The following is a 15,368-nucleotide window of genomic DNA, read 5'->3' as shown; positions in this document are numbered from 1 at the left end:
ATACAAAACTTTCTACAGTGCATATCTTTGCAACCCCAAAACTCCCAGTTAAAAGCTTGGTCGTACACTAAATGAACTGAAAGGAATTCCCTATGGTTGTACCTCTGACAGGATCTCTAATGGCTAAAATATAATTGTTGGCTCCTAAGGTTTACAGCGGTGTACGGCTGAGATATTCCTGATTATACACTCTGCAGAACATCAACTGGAGGCAGAGATCCGCGAGACATTCAGAGATTCCCCTAATGGGGGAGCCTGGGCCTAGAACAAATGCATCAACATCAAGTTATCTGTCAGCATTAAGATAAAAGTATAAACTCTTAAACCGTTGTAATACTCCATCATATTTACAGAAATACATCTACAGACAAAACAACATTCTGCAGGACCCAGACAACCCAGACTATGTCCCTTTAGGAACAGAACAGGTGGTGCTGAGGCCATTGTTAAATTGTACTATGAAGCCCTGACTACTGTTCACGAGGGCTACAATGATTCATTCAAGAGGTGAGGTGTGTGTGTGTGTGTATGAGTGTGTTTGTGTGCATCTTGATAGGTCCACCTGTTTAGAAGAAAATGAACCACTGAAACCCCAGACAGATATGAGGGGGCTGTTGTTGCTGTTGATGCTGATGTTGTTGTTGTTGCAGTCGTGTGTTTTCAGTACTTACGCCTACTACTCTCATAGATAGCCCTGGACTTCTCATAGAGGTCATAGGGGTCGGGCCTGCTCAGATCAAAGCCCTCGGGGAAGGCAGAGTCTGCGACTGAGGCCCTGTGGAGGTGGCGGGTCAGGAAGGGGGCGTTGTGGGGGACAACGGGGGCAGACAGACTGGTCTGGGGGCTGCCCTGACCCCCTCCCTGGCCTTGGGCCGCGTCCCACTGCTCCAACACCTGTAAACACATCAGACATCAGGGCATTGGTTCAGTCTCCACCATCCCTACCCTGGTTCTCACCCGGTCCTTACTCTTACTGAAAACCCTATCTGAACATCCTTGAGACGTATGCAAGGGGGCGCTGTCCTGGTATTCTAACAACTTCATCTTAGACAAACCAAATGAGGTGAGAGTGAGTAGCAAGCTATTAATAGTATACACGTGGGGATAGAGGTCTTCATCGATGTCATAGACTTCATCGACCTCTGTCATTCACTACAGCAGTCTAATATTAGTGGGAGTAATGCAACAAAGCAACATGAGCGCCAGCCGGTGGCAACAACAAAGATGAAGAGAGGAGAGGTGAAGAAATGTTTTAAAGAAGAAAAAAAAGATGCCAAAGCTTATTAAAGCAGGTCCGGAAAAGCAGTGTGTTAATTATGAAGAGAGGGGGAGAGAGAGAGCAGCACAGACACACCAGCTCAGGGCTGCTGGGAGGAAGAGGGAGGCAGGCGCAGAGCATATTAAACATGTCAGTGTGACACTGTCGTCGTCGTCGTCGGAAGATGGCAAATGGCCAAAGTGGGCACACAGAGGGTACTGGCCCATTGTAGGCTGGCTACGGCCCAAGACATTCTATGATAGAGACTGTAGTGGATGCAAGAGGGGCATGGTGATAGGAGGAGTGCAAACACAGCATTCACCCCCCTCAGAGAATCTCTTAGATGAGCCTGTGTGTGTGTGTGTGTGTGTGTATGTGTGTGTGTGTTCTGCGGCTATAATGGAATGTGGATGTGGTGGATAATGTGTGGTGTCTCTATTGTGGAAAACTCTATTGTGGTGTCTCTATTGTGGACAACTCTATTGTGGTGTCTCTAATGGCTCCATTTTGACAATGCAGAAAAGCAAGCAGTGCTAGTGTCAAAAGAGGCTTGTTTTGTCCCAATTACTCTCAGCAGCGTTTAATTCCAAACCACTCAGTGTGCATCCAGGAGGAAGAGAGAGAAGCTGTAATTTATGCGGGTGTAAAACCAAACAAGACAGATAAATGATAAGTGCATAAACAATGATTTCTCTTCCCATTCGAAATAAGTACCACACTGATTATTTGAAGTGATACACTCTATGACCTATTTTGACAAGCTGAGCTGCTTTCTTGTGTTGGACAAATGTCAGTTGTTTTTAGAAAACGGAGTGGTGTAGAGTAGATCGTGATGATGACATATTGATATGTTAGGATGAGACTGAGAATTATCGTTCTCTCTAGTACCACCCGATAAAATGACTTGTTTGATATCAGGAGCTGTGTATTCATAGTAGCAGTTGTGAGATGACACTGCCAAGTCATCTGGTTCCATCAAACCAAGGCAATATCAAAGTGTTCCCACTCTGTGTGGTTCCACCCATCTCTGCTACTGACCTACGGAATGTCTGAGTGTCTGGCCGTGTAATGGCAGGGTGACAGTCAGGGGATCTTATTAAGTCTGGGACCAGACTACAGCACTGTCACTCCCCCTACCTCCTTCTCCTCCTCCTCCTCCTCCTCCTCCTCCTCCTCCTCCTCCTCCTCCTCCGTCTCTCTCCCTCCATCTATTATATGTACTAAGTGAAGTATGAAGTATGGCAATGTCTTTCCTAACTGGCCCTGAGAGGAAAAAATAAAGTTGTTTTGAATTTAATTGATTCTCTCCCCCTTCTCTCTTTCCATCTCACCCTCTTTCCTTCTCTCTTTCTCCTTCTTTCTCTCCCCCTCTCATTTAGTCACAGGCAGTCAAGCTCTTTAAGACTGTATGAGTTGTATGTTGCTAGAGACTGCTGTTTCCTACACTCAACACTCTCAGGTCTAGCCATAAACTGACTCTGCATGCACACCAATAGTACTACATACTACGGAATATTCTGTCCATCACTTCAGAAAGTATTCAGACCCCTTGACTTTTTCCACATTTTGTTAGGTTACAGCCTTATTCTAAAATGTATTAAATTGATTTTTTTCCTAATCAGTCTATACACAATACCCCGTAATGACAAAGCAAAAACAGGTTTTTAGAAATGGAAATATTACATTAAAAAAAGTATTCAGACCCTTTACTCAGTACTTTGTTGAAACACCTTTGGCAGTGATTACAGCCTCGAGTCTTCTTGGGTATGATGCTACAAACTTGGCACACCTGTATTTGGGGAGTTTCTCCCATTCTTCTCTGCAGATCCTCTCAAGCTCTGTCAAGTTGGATGGGGAGCATTGCTGCACAGCTATTTTCAGGTCTCTCCCAGAGATGTTTGATCAGGTTCAAGTCCGGGCTCTGGCTAGGCCACTCACGGACATTCAGAGACTTGTCCCGAAGCCACTCCTGCATTGTCTTGGCTGTGTGCTTAGGGTCGTTGTCCTGTTGGAAGGTGAACCTTCACCCCAGTCTGAGGTCCTGAGTGCTCTGGAGCAGGTTTTCATCAAGGATCTCTCTGTACTTTGCTCCGTTCATCTTTGCCTCAATCCTGGCTAGTCTCCCAGTCCCTGCCGCTCAAAAACAGCATGATTCTGCCACCAACATGCTCCACCGTAGGGATGGTGCCAGGTTTCCTCCAGACGTGACGCTTCGCATTCAGGCCAAAGAGTTCAATCTTGGTTTCATCAGACCAGAGAATCTTGTTTCTCATGGTCTGAGTCTTTAGGTGCCTTTTGGCAAACTCCAAGCGGGCTGTCCTGTGCCTTTTACTGAGGAGTGGCTTCCGTCTGGCCACTCTACCATAAAGGCCTGATTGGTGGAGTGCTGCAGAGATGGTTGTCCTTCTGGAAGGTTCTCCCATCTCCACAGAGGAACTCTAGAGCTCTGTCAGAGTGACCATCGGGCTCTTGGTCACCTCCCTGACCAAGGCCTTCTCCCCCGATTGCTCAGTTTGGCCAGGTGGCCAGCTCTAGGAAGACTCTTGGTGGTTCCAAACTTCTTCCATTTAAGAATGATGGAGGCCACTGTGTTTTTGGGGACGTTCAATGCTGCAGACATTTTTTGGTACCCTTCCCCAGATCTGTAACTCAACACAATCCTGTCTCTGAGCTCTACAGACAATTCCTTCGACCTCATGGCTTGGTTTTTGCTGTGACATGCACTGTCAACTGTGGGACCTTTTATAGACAGTTGTGTGCCTTTCCAAATCATGTCCAATCAATTTAATTTACCACAGGAGGACTCCAATCAAGTTGTAGAAACACCTCAAGGATGATCAATGGAAACAGGATGCACCTGAGCTCAATTTCGAGTCTCAGAGCAAAGGGTCTGAATACTTATGTATGTATGTTTCTAAAAACCTGTTTTCACTTTGTCATTATTGGGAATTGTGTGTAGATTGCTGAGGATTTTTATTTATGTAATCCATTTTAGAATAAGGCTGTAACGTAACAAAATGTGGAAAAAGTAAAGGGGTCTGAATACTTTCCGAAGGCACTGTATGCACAGGCTTTATTCCAAACTGAATTCGGAAGGCAGGGCATCATTAGTATTTGTGCCAACTTTGAATCACAATTCCAGAACTCCCCATGTCTCTGTTTTTAAACATTGCATCCATGTTGGATTCTTTGGGCTGGGATTCTTTGGGCTACGGAAATCGTCCTGGAACTAATGATATCCAATTAAACCTGGGTTGAACTCTGTGTTGGGGGCGGTTGGCAGCTGCTGGTGCTCTGAAGCCTGTTCTGCCTTTTCACCATCACAGCTCAATGTGTGGAGAGGAACAAACACGCGCTAGGGGAGAGAGAGAGAGAGAGAGAGAGAGAGAGAGAGAGAGAGAGAGAGAGAGAGAGAGAGAGAGAGAGAGAGAGAGAGAGAGAGAAAGAGAGAAAGAAAGAGAGAAAGAAAGAAAGAAAGAAAGAAAGAAAGAAAGAAAGAAAGAAAGAAAGAAAGAAAGAAAGAAAGAAAGAAAGAAAGAAAGAAAGAAAGAAAGAAAGAGCGGCTTCAGCTGGACCGCCTGCCTGCCTGACTCCATAGTTATTTTCCCAGGCACTTCTTCTCCTGGAGCTCAGATTCAGAATTACCATTAATCTGTTGGAAACTGAGAGATTCAACAAAGAGGGGAACAGAAATTAGCTACAATAAGGAAACATCCATGTGAGGGCTTGAGAGAGCTGCTGACAAGCAGGGATAACACAAAGACTGCTTCGTCTGAGTCCATGGATGTGTGGAATGTTGTGATCTGTCGCTGGAGCCTCCACAAATGAGCTGGGGTTAGTAGCTGGTTAGTTATATCAGAGCAGAACTAGAACATGAAGTAGCATGAAATGGGAATGCACACACACACACGCGCGCACACCTTGTTTCTTGGCAATACACCATGTCTAACTCGACTCAGAGAGTGCTCTGAGAGGCATTGGTGCAGCTCTTTCTTGTCTGGATGACAAGTCTTTATTGAGTGTTTGGGGACAGAGAGTCCACACAGAAAGACAGAAGGACAGACAGACAGACAGAGGAGTCTGAGGAGGCTAGGTTTGAGCAGAGTGTTGTCTAAGAGGTCTCAGACATCTTGAAAGTTTCAGATTTCAACATGTTAGTACAATCTGTCTAGACAAAAACTAAAAATACTGACATATATGACATCAGAGAAAATATAGGAATGACAAAAGATGATCAGGAAAGATAGCTAAGTTAGTAGCAGATCAATAGCAGCCTGGAGATGAAGGAAGAAGGGAAGAATGGATGAGTGATCATTTCTCGGTATGACTGTTAGAAAAGGGTTCTCTCACTCTCTCTATCAGGGACACAGAGGAGCTGAGAGAAGGATGGAATGTTGAGGGGACCATGCCAACCCAGAGTCTGGACCATAGATATAGCATTACTAGAAGAGCATTTGGTCTAGCAGTTTGCATAGACATAGACTGTCATGTGCATAGTCCACATAGAATGACCATCAAGATTTAGATCATGGCCCGTCTGGCTCGCGGTATGACGAGTCTAGTAATTCTATATCTATGAGTGGGCCACTTAACCCTTTCCTCTGCATGTGACGGCAAGAGGAAGGGTCCAACTCAAGGCCAGGATACAGCAGCAGCCGAGACACGACAACAGCACTACAGTTAGTATAAGGGAAGGGAATAGAATAGAGCAGTCATTCTCAGCTAAACAGCAGCAAGACTGCAGCCACAGTTCAGAAGATATAGATTTAAGGTTATGAAGTAAATCAGCTCCAACACATATGCACAGTGCAGCCATTTTGTTAACTAAATGAGTCAATTAGAATTAATGGGAGAGCTGAGGCTCGGAAGACAATGCATTTTACCTGTTTAGGGGTCTTCCAGGGTGAATAGTGACCTGCAATAGTGAGAAAACAACAATGTTTAGCCTAGAGTGTAGTGGTAGCCATAACATTAGGTCTGAGCTGGTCTGTCTGTGTCTGAGGGCTACTCCATGAACTAAGGAAAGATAACGAAACTTAAATGGAATAAAACATTAAGAAACCAATGGAAAGATGACAGACTTACACTAAAAGCAATGAGAGGGCTGCAAAATAATCCCACCCGAAGTGGTGTGATGAAATGTCCTTGAGAAGCATATTCTTGAAGCACCAGAAAGACAGTGGGTCAGAGAGGATCTTACAGTAACATTGGTCTCCAAGCCAAGGGGAAGTTGAAAACTACCACCAACACCGTATAGACTGAGTATACAACACATTAAGAACACCTGCTCTTTCCATGACATCGACTGACCAGGTGAATCCAGGTGAAAGCTATGATCCCTTATTGATGTCACTTGTTAAATCCACTGTAGATGAAGGGCAGGAGACAGGTTAAAGAAGGATTTTAAAGTCTTGAGACAACTGAGACACGGATTGTGTATGTGTGCCATTCAGAGGGTGAATGGGCAAGACACAAAATGTAAGTGCCTTTGAACGGGGTATGGTAGTAGGTGCCAGGTGCACTGGTTTGTGTCAAGAACTGCAACACTGCTGGCTCAACAGTTTCTCGTGTGTATCAAGAATGGTCCACCACCCAAACGACATCCAGCCAACTTGACACAACTGTGGGAAGCTTTGGATTCAACATGGGCCAGCATCCCTGTGGAACGCTTTTGACACCTTGTAGAGTCCATGCCCCAACGAATTGAGGCTGTTTTGAGGTAAAAAGGGGGTGCAACTCAATATTAGGAAGGTGTCCCTAATGTTTGTATATATACAGTACGTGTCAAAAGTTTAGACACACCTACTCATTCAAGTTTTATTTTTTATTGTTACTATTTTCTACATTGTAGAATAATAGTGAAGACATCAAAACTATGAAATTACACATATGGAATCATGTAGTAACCAAAAAAGTGTTAAACAAATCAAAATATATTTTACATTTTAGATTCTTCAAAGTAGCCACCCTTTGCCTTGATGACAGCTTTGCACACTCTTGGCATTGTCTCAACCAGTTCATGAGGTAGTCACCTGGAATGTGTTTCAATTAACAGGTGTGCCTTGTTAAAAGTTAATTTGTGGAATTCCTTTCCTTCTTAATGCGTTTGAGCCAATCAGATGTGTTGTGACAAGGTAGGGGTGGTATACAGAAGATAGCCCTATTTGGTAAAAGAAGAGCTCAAATAAGCAAAGAGAAACGACAGTCCATCATTACTTTAAGACATGAAGGTCAGTCAATCCGGAAAATGTCAAGAACTTTGTAAGTTTCTTCCCAACCTTTTTTAATGAATTTCTCGTGACCCTACCCCACCCAAATGACACAACTTTAAATTCGGTAAATTTAGATTTTTATATCAACAAATAACCTTAAATTCATTACATTTTCATCTCTTATCAAAATGAAAAGAAACCAATAAATACATTTTGTTACAATAAAAAATTATGTTTTTCAAAAACGTTTGTATATTGTACCATACAATAATCTGTCCTCTTTAGTTTTTGTACCAAAAATAATTATATATTGTTTTATTTTGCGACCCTTACTGCAGTTCCCCCGACCCCGACTTTGAATATCACTGCACTACAGGGTACAGAGACGTGTAGGTCCTATAATTGTGTGATTTTAGCAAGTCATTGCATGCACTTCAACATAATTACAACATTGGCTAGAAGTAGCATGGACCTCTGCCTTGGAATTAATAATTCAGGAAACAGTAGTCTAAACAGTCACAGCATGTGTGTGGGATGATGACATATCACAACACTACTGTGTTTTGACCACATACTGCCAGGCCAGAGGGCTCCAACTATTTCTCGGGTAAATATTTATATTCCAGTTAAAGATCTCCACTTCTAATATATCAACATTGATTGTGACGTTCGTTAATTGATTGAAGGCATACCGGAGGCGCTGTGTGAATGTGCAACGTTTTGGGATGATTTTGGCTGGAGGGTAGTCTGAATGAATTGGTTATGTGATAGGAGTAGAAGGCCATGTGTTTTCAATGGGAAAACAGAACCTACTTCTCTCCCTATACCCTTTCCCCTGACCCATAACTTACACCCATCTGTAAGCTGTAAGTAATACAGTTGAAGTCGGAAGTTTACATACACTTAGGTTGGAGTCATTAAAACTAGTTTTTCAACCACTCCACAAATGTCTTGTTAACAAACTATAGTTTTGGCAAGTCGGTTAGGAGATCTACTTTGTGCATGACACAAGTAATTTTTCCAACAATTGTTTACAGACAATTGTTTATTTCACTTATAATTCACTGTATCACAATTCCAGTGGGTCAGAAGTTTACATACACTAAGTTGACTGTGCCTTTAAACAGCTTGGAAAATTCCAGAAATGTCCAGTCATGGCTTTAGAAGCTTCTGATTTGAGTCAATTGGAGGTGTACCTGTGGATGTATTTCAAGGCCTACCTTCAAACTCAGTGCCTCTTTGCTTGACATCATGGGGAAATGAAAAGAAATCAGCCAAGACCTCAGAAAAAAAGTCTGGTTTCATCCTTGGGAGCAATTTCCAAATGCCTGAAGGTACCACGTTCATCTGTACAAACAATAGTATGCAAGTATAAACACCATGGGACCACGCAGCCGTCATACCGCTCAGGAAGGAGACGCGTTCTGTCTCCTAGAGATTCATGTACTTTGGTGCGAAAAGTGCAAATCAATTCCAGAACAAGAGCAAAGGACATTGTGAAGATGCTGGAGGAAACAGGTACAAAATGATCTACAGTGGGGAAAAAAAGTATTTAGTCTGCCACCAATTGTGCAAGTTCTCCCACTTAAAAAGATGAGAGAGGCCTGTAATTTTCATCATAGGTACACGTCAACTATGACAGACAAAATGAGAAAGAAAAATCCAGAAAATCACATTGTAGGATTTTTTATGAATTTATTTGCAAATTATGGTGGAAAATAAGTATTTGGTCAATAACAAAAGTTTCTCAATACTTTGTTATATACCCTTTGTTGGCAATGACACAGGTCAAACGTTTTCTGTAAGTCTTCACAAGGTTTTCACACAATGTTGCTGGTATTTTGGCCCATTCCTCCATGCAGATCTCCTCTAGAGCAGTGATGTTTTGGGGCTGTCGCTGGGCAACATGGACTTTCAACTCCCTCCAAAGATTTTCTATGGGGTTGAGATCTGGAGACTGGCTAGGCCACTCCAGGACCTTGAAATGCTTCTTACGAAGCCACTCCTTCGTTGCCCGGGCGGTGTGTTTGGGATCATTGTCATGCTGAAAGACCCAGCCACGTTTCATCTTCAATGCCCTTGCTGATGGAAGGAGGTTTTCACTCAAAATCTCACGATACATGGCCCCATTCATTCTTTCCTTTACACGGATCAGTCGTCCTGGTCCCTTTGCAGAAAAACAGCCCCAAAGCATGATGTTTCCACCCCCATGCTTCACAGTAGGTATGGTGTTCTTTGGATGCAACTCCGCATTCTTTGTCCTCCAAACACGACGAGTTGAGTTTTTACCAAAAAGTTCTATTTTGGTTTCATCTGACCATATGACATTCTCCCAATCCTCTTCTGGATCATCCAAATGCACTCTAGCAAACTTCAGACGGGCCTGGACATGTACTGGCTTAAGCAGGGGGACACGTCTGGCACTGCAGGATTTGAGTCCCTGGCGGCGTAGTGTGTTACTGATGGTAGGCTTTGTTACTTTGGTCCCAGCTCTCTGCAGGTCATTCACTAGGTCCCCCCGTGTGGTTCTGGGATTTTTGCTCACTGTTCTTGTGATCATTTTGACCCCACGGGGTGAGATCTTGCGTGGAGCCCCAGATCGAGGGAGATTATCAGTGGTCTTGTATGTCTTCCATTTCCTAATAATTGCTCCCACAGTTGATTTCTTCAAACCAAGCTGCTTACCTATTGCAGATTCAGTCTTCCCAGCCTGGTGCAGGTCTACAATTTTGTTTCTGGTGTCCTTTGACAGCTCTTTGGTCTTGGCCATAGTGGAGTTTGGAGTGTGACTGTTTGAGGTTGTGGACAGGTGTCTTTTATACTGATAACAAGTTCAAACAGGTGCCATTAATACAGGTAACGAGTGGAGGACAGAGGAGCCTCTTAAAGAAGAAGTTACAGGTCTGTGAGAGCCAGAAATTTTGCTTGTTTGTAGGTGACCAAATACTTATTTTCCACCATAATTTGCAAATAAATTCATTAGAAATCCTACAATGTGATTTTCTGGATTTCTTTTTCTTAATTTGTCTGTCATAGTTGACGTGTACCTATGATGAAAATTACAGGCCTCTCTCATCTTTTTAAGTGGGAGAACTTGCACAATTGGTGGCTGACTAAATACTTTTTTCCTCCACTGTATATCCACAGTAAAACAAGTCCTATATCGACATAACCTGAAAGGCTGCTCAGCAAGGAAGAAGCCACTGCTCCAAAACCGCCATAAAAAAGCCAGACAACGGTTTGCAACTGCACATGGGGACAAAGATCGTACTTTTTGGAGAAATGTCCTCTGGTCTGATGAAACAAAAATAGAACTGTTTGGCCATAATGACCATCGTTATGTTTGGAGGAAAAAGGGGGTTGCTTGCAAGTCGAAGAACACCATCCCAACCGTGAAGCACGGGGGTGGCAGCATCATGCTGTGGGGGTGCTTTGCTGCAGGAGGGACTGGTGCACTTCACAAAATAGATGGCATCATGAGGAAGGAAAATTATGTGGATATATTGAAGCAACATCTCAAGACATCAGTCAGGAAGTTAAAGCTTGGTCGCAAATGGGTCTTCCAAATGAACAATGACCCCAAGCATACTTCCAAAGTTGTGGCAAAATGGCTTAAGGACATCAAAGTCAAGGTATTGGAGTGGCCATCACAAAGCCCTGACCTCAATCCTATAGAACATTTGTGGGCATAATTGAAAAAGCGTGTGCGAGCAAGGAGGCCTACAAACCTGACTCAGTTACACCAGCTCTGTCAGGAGGATTGGGACAAAATTCACCCAACTTATTGTGGGAAGCTTGTGGAAGGCTACCCAAAACGTTTGACCCAAGTTAAACAATTTAAAGGCAATGCTACCAAATACTAATTGAGTGTATGTAAACTTCTGACCAACTGGGAATGTGATGAAAGAAATAAAAGCTGAAATAAATCATACTCTGTACTATTATTCTGACATTTCACATTCTTAAAATAAAGTGGTGATCCTAACTGACCTAAAACAGGGAATTATTACTAGGATTAAATGTCAGGAATTGTGAAAGACTGAGTTTAAATGTATTTGGCTAAGGTGTATGTAAACTTCCGACTTCAATTGTATGGTGGAAGCTCCACCACTACACTGTAGCTCAGCTGGTAGAGCACGGCGCTTGTAACGCCAAGGTAGTGGGTTCGATCCCCGGGACCACACATACACAAAAAAAAAATGTATGCACGCATGACTGTAAGTCGCTTTGGATAAAAAGCGTCTGCTAAATGGCATATTATTATTATTATTATTATACCTATCCAGACCCTTCAGATCTGCAAACACAGATGGGGAAGGGCGAGTCCTTACCCACCACCACTGACATCTAAAAAGGCCCAGCCAACATTTACTCAGCAAATGACAACATACCACATTCTACTTCAGCCTCGAACACATTATCATAAGGAACAGAGTGTAACAAAATGCAGGCATTCCAGCAGCACTCACCACCACCATTGTTCACACTCAGAGCTATGCAATGCAAGGCAGCAGTCTCACATCAAAAGACACAGCTTCATAACATACACGGCCCTAACTATTCACTCCACATCGGGCCCCGGAGAAACAGCGAGGAACGTAAAAAACAACAAACAAACAACACCCTGTCTGTCTTCCCATTTCAATTTGCACTTCCTCCAGGAACAAAAACGAGTGGATGCAAATCGTCGAAGATGGAATTAGCGAGTGACTGCATGCGTTATACGCCAGGAGGCTTCCCAGCACTAGTCTCTTCTTAAGGGCGCAATCACATCGTAAACATGCCCTCCATCCCCAACGAGTGGCACAGCAGAAATGGAAAAGGATCAACAAAAGAGAGGAGGTGGTAGAGGAGGGAGGAGGGAAGAGGGATGCAGCGACAGAGAAGACATGTTTGCAAACTATCATTCTCTCTCAGTGAGTCATCAATCTGACTGGAGCTTGCCTTGCACAGATCCAAGGCTAGAATAAATATTTTTATAGATGGGTGGGAACTTACAGCAGCTTATCAGGAACGACTTCAACAATTCTCAAATCCAATTAATATTTTGGACTACTCTATCAGCACAGAAATACATAAAGATGATAAAGAATCCACATTACTGGGTGATAAATGACAGAACATTCAGACGGCGGGCATGTTTTTTTTATGAAAACAGACTCTCTTCACTTCTCTTCACTTTCTCAAAACAAGGTCAATCAATACGAGTGATCTTAGGATTACCTGCTATCAACCGGCATTACTTCAAGACAGAACAACCTGTGTTCCCTGAGACAGGCAGAGCTACAAACAGACGGCATCATGGAGGGTACTCCACAGGGTAAATCCATTCATTGTTAACTCAGGCATATGAGGTGTTTGGTTAGACAGAGATGTCAGTGATGCCCTTTCCTATGGTAGATCAGTACTGAGATGTATTGAGTGAAAAACTCTTGCCTCTGTTCCTGTGAGACGCCATAGTAGAGAATTGAGTAGTGAGGTCTGGACAGGCTAACTGGGTGGTGGGAGCTGTCCATGGAGCTGACGAGCCAGCAGACACTGTGGTAATCAGCTCTGCTCAGCTCTCAGTTACAATTATATGACTGATCACACTGATAATACAGGGGCCAGACCTGAGCATATCTTGGTCAAATTAATGAGTCAAATATGTTCTAATACCTGAGCTGCACTTCATTTAGTTTGACTGGTACAGTAGAACCAATGTTATAGTTCAGATAGTGCAAGGACAGGTCAAATTATCATTAGCCTACAGTACTCATAGTACAGTAAGCTATCTACAGTGCATAACACTTGCAATGATGACAGAACATTCCACCTGGAGACCTGACAGAGTAGAGGTGTCTGATGTGAGTCATTTGTCACAGAGCAGTGGGACAGGACCATGTAAGAGCAGTGGGACAGGACCATGTAAGAGCAGTGGGACATGACCATGCAAGAGCAGTGGGACAGGACCATGTAAGAGCAGTGGGACAGGACCATGTAAGAGCAGTGGGACAGGACCATGCAAGAGCAGTGGGACAGGACCATGTAAGAGCAGTGGGACAGGACCATGTAAGAGCAGTGGGACAGGACCATGTAATGACCAGAGAGATCCGGACCGTGCTGTCCCGCCAGTTCTACTGTGCCTCTAATTAGTGTGTGTTGGACAGGGCAGTGTTCTGAGCCTTTCTGCTCCAATGAGACCATGCTGACCGACTGCAGTTTCCTGTGGCAACCAATCGATGCCCTCGGAGGAGCACTGAACAGCTGGGCCTGCCCATGGTCCTAATGCCCCTCGGGAGATCAGGTAGTGTATACAGTGTATGTAAGGAAGGGATATTGAATTTGGGGGCTTGAGGGCTGAAGTACTGCTGACTTTCTTTTCTACCTTGATCAATTGATTGGCTGGAGAGTTCACTCAACTGGTAGCTGAGGTTTGAATCAGTTCCTGATTAGAAGAAAATGATAAATAGCTCTGATGTAAAGTGTGACTGTCAGTGAGCGTGAGAGGGCTGACATATTTTCTGTCTATGGTGAAAGAGCTGTATGCTAAATGAATCAGTAACATACTAACGGGACTTAGTGTTGCCCCCGTACAGTTAATGAGTTGATTGAATCAGAGCCATACGAGCCCCTATGTAGATGTAGGCATTTCCAACACGACACATGACACACCCGCACATGAACGCATACACACACAAATACACAAGCATGTGCACACACACAGATACACTGCACGCATACACACACGCACAAACGCACACACACTTACAAAAGCGAAGAGCAATATAATCTCACACTGCCAGGCTAACAGCAGGCCATGTCATTAAATAAATCTTGCATAGTTTATGAATTTACATAAAGACCGCAGGGACGGCTAGCTACTTTAAATCTGGCGCATGAAAATGGATTTTGTTGTATGCTGGTTTCATCTTCACTCACATGTTCAATACCAACACACATCTAGCTGAGGAACAGTAGAAATGATGTGCAGTGAGAAAACTCCACGCTTCAATCCACATTCCATTACAGCTCAAAACAACACAATCATTTCTTTATCCCTACTACTCGTATAATACAATCACACTTCAATCGCACTCTTTAAACACACTCCAAATAAAAGGGCCTAGTTTCGTCAATGGAGCCATTGAGACGATCCAGGTTAAGCACCCTACTTAGACTCCCTACACACTTTTGTGAAGCCTTAACCCCTGACTCAATGAAAGTGATCTTAGCACCACTCTTCCCTAGTGCAAGTGTTTAACCTCTTCTAGCCCCGCTGGGATCTGACCTGGCTGCTTACCCATAAGCCATTTGGATGTCTCTCCCACCTCCCTCTCTCTTCCTGTTCCTCTCTCCTAGGGCCATTCTGATTGGCCATGGATTCCTGCAGCGGCACAGGGCAGTTCTGGATTGGCTCAGGTCTGCATGGTGCATGTTGGTGGAGACAGAGCTGTGAACATGGCTGTTGCTGTTCAGCACTGTGCTGGTCTGGCAGACAGCCTACTCTAGCCCCTCATACTGTTGGCCAATGAATCACTGTCTGGCTGTGTGCTGAATAATCCCTGTGTTGCTGGGCGGCGCTCATTGAGTCAAAGACTCTCTACCCCTTTTTCTCTCCCTCTCTCTATCTCTCTCTCTTCGTTGTGATAGTCATCTCTAGTCCAGCCCGGAGGAAGATATAGCCACCTTTAAGAGCATTAGGAGGGAACAGGACAGGCCAAGTGAGCAAGAAAGACTAGAATGACTCACACACTGCCAGCATCCGACAAGAGAAAAACTCAGTGAGAGAGTGTACTCGACCAGGAAACAGCTATTGACCGTGTGTATTTATTTAACCTTTATTTAACCAGGTAAGCCAGTTGAGAACAAGTTCTCATTTACAACTGCGACCTGGCCAAGATAAAGCAAAGCAGTGC

General features: G+C 43.9%; 1 protein-coding gene across 5 annotated transcripts in view; it reads right to left on the bottom strand.

The window, feature by feature from the left end:
- LOC121549040 (membrane-associated guanylate kinase, WW and PDZ domain-containing protein 2-like) overlaps positions 1-15,368 on the bottom strand; it is a 245,542-nt gene that overhangs the window by 31,338 nt on the left and 198,836 nt on the right. For 4 of the 5 annotated variants that reach the window (XM_045209710.1, XM_045209705.1, XM_045209709.1 and 1 more), the window contains exons 11-12: positions 6,142-6,173; positions 672-894 (exon numbers count right to left, since the gene is read on the bottom strand). The exons of the other annotated variant lie outside the window; for it this stretch is intronic. In XM_045209710.1, the coding sequence (XP_045065645.1) occupies positions 672-894; positions 6,142-6,173 (255 nt within the window). The remainder of the gene's footprint in view (positions 1-671; positions 895-6,141; positions 6,174-15,368) is intronic. 5 annotated transcript variants of the gene reach the window in all.

This window comes from Coregonus clupeaformis, chromosome 4, assembly GCF_020615455.1.
Source record: "Coregonus clupeaformis isolate EN_2021a chromosome 4, ASM2061545v1, whole genome shotgun sequence".
Lineage (NCBI taxonomy): Eukaryota > Metazoa > Chordata > Actinopteri > Salmoniformes > Salmonidae > Coregonus > Coregonus clupeaformis.
Note: the sequence above shows the minus strand (reverse complement) of the source record. Positions and strands in the feature narration are given on the sequence as shown.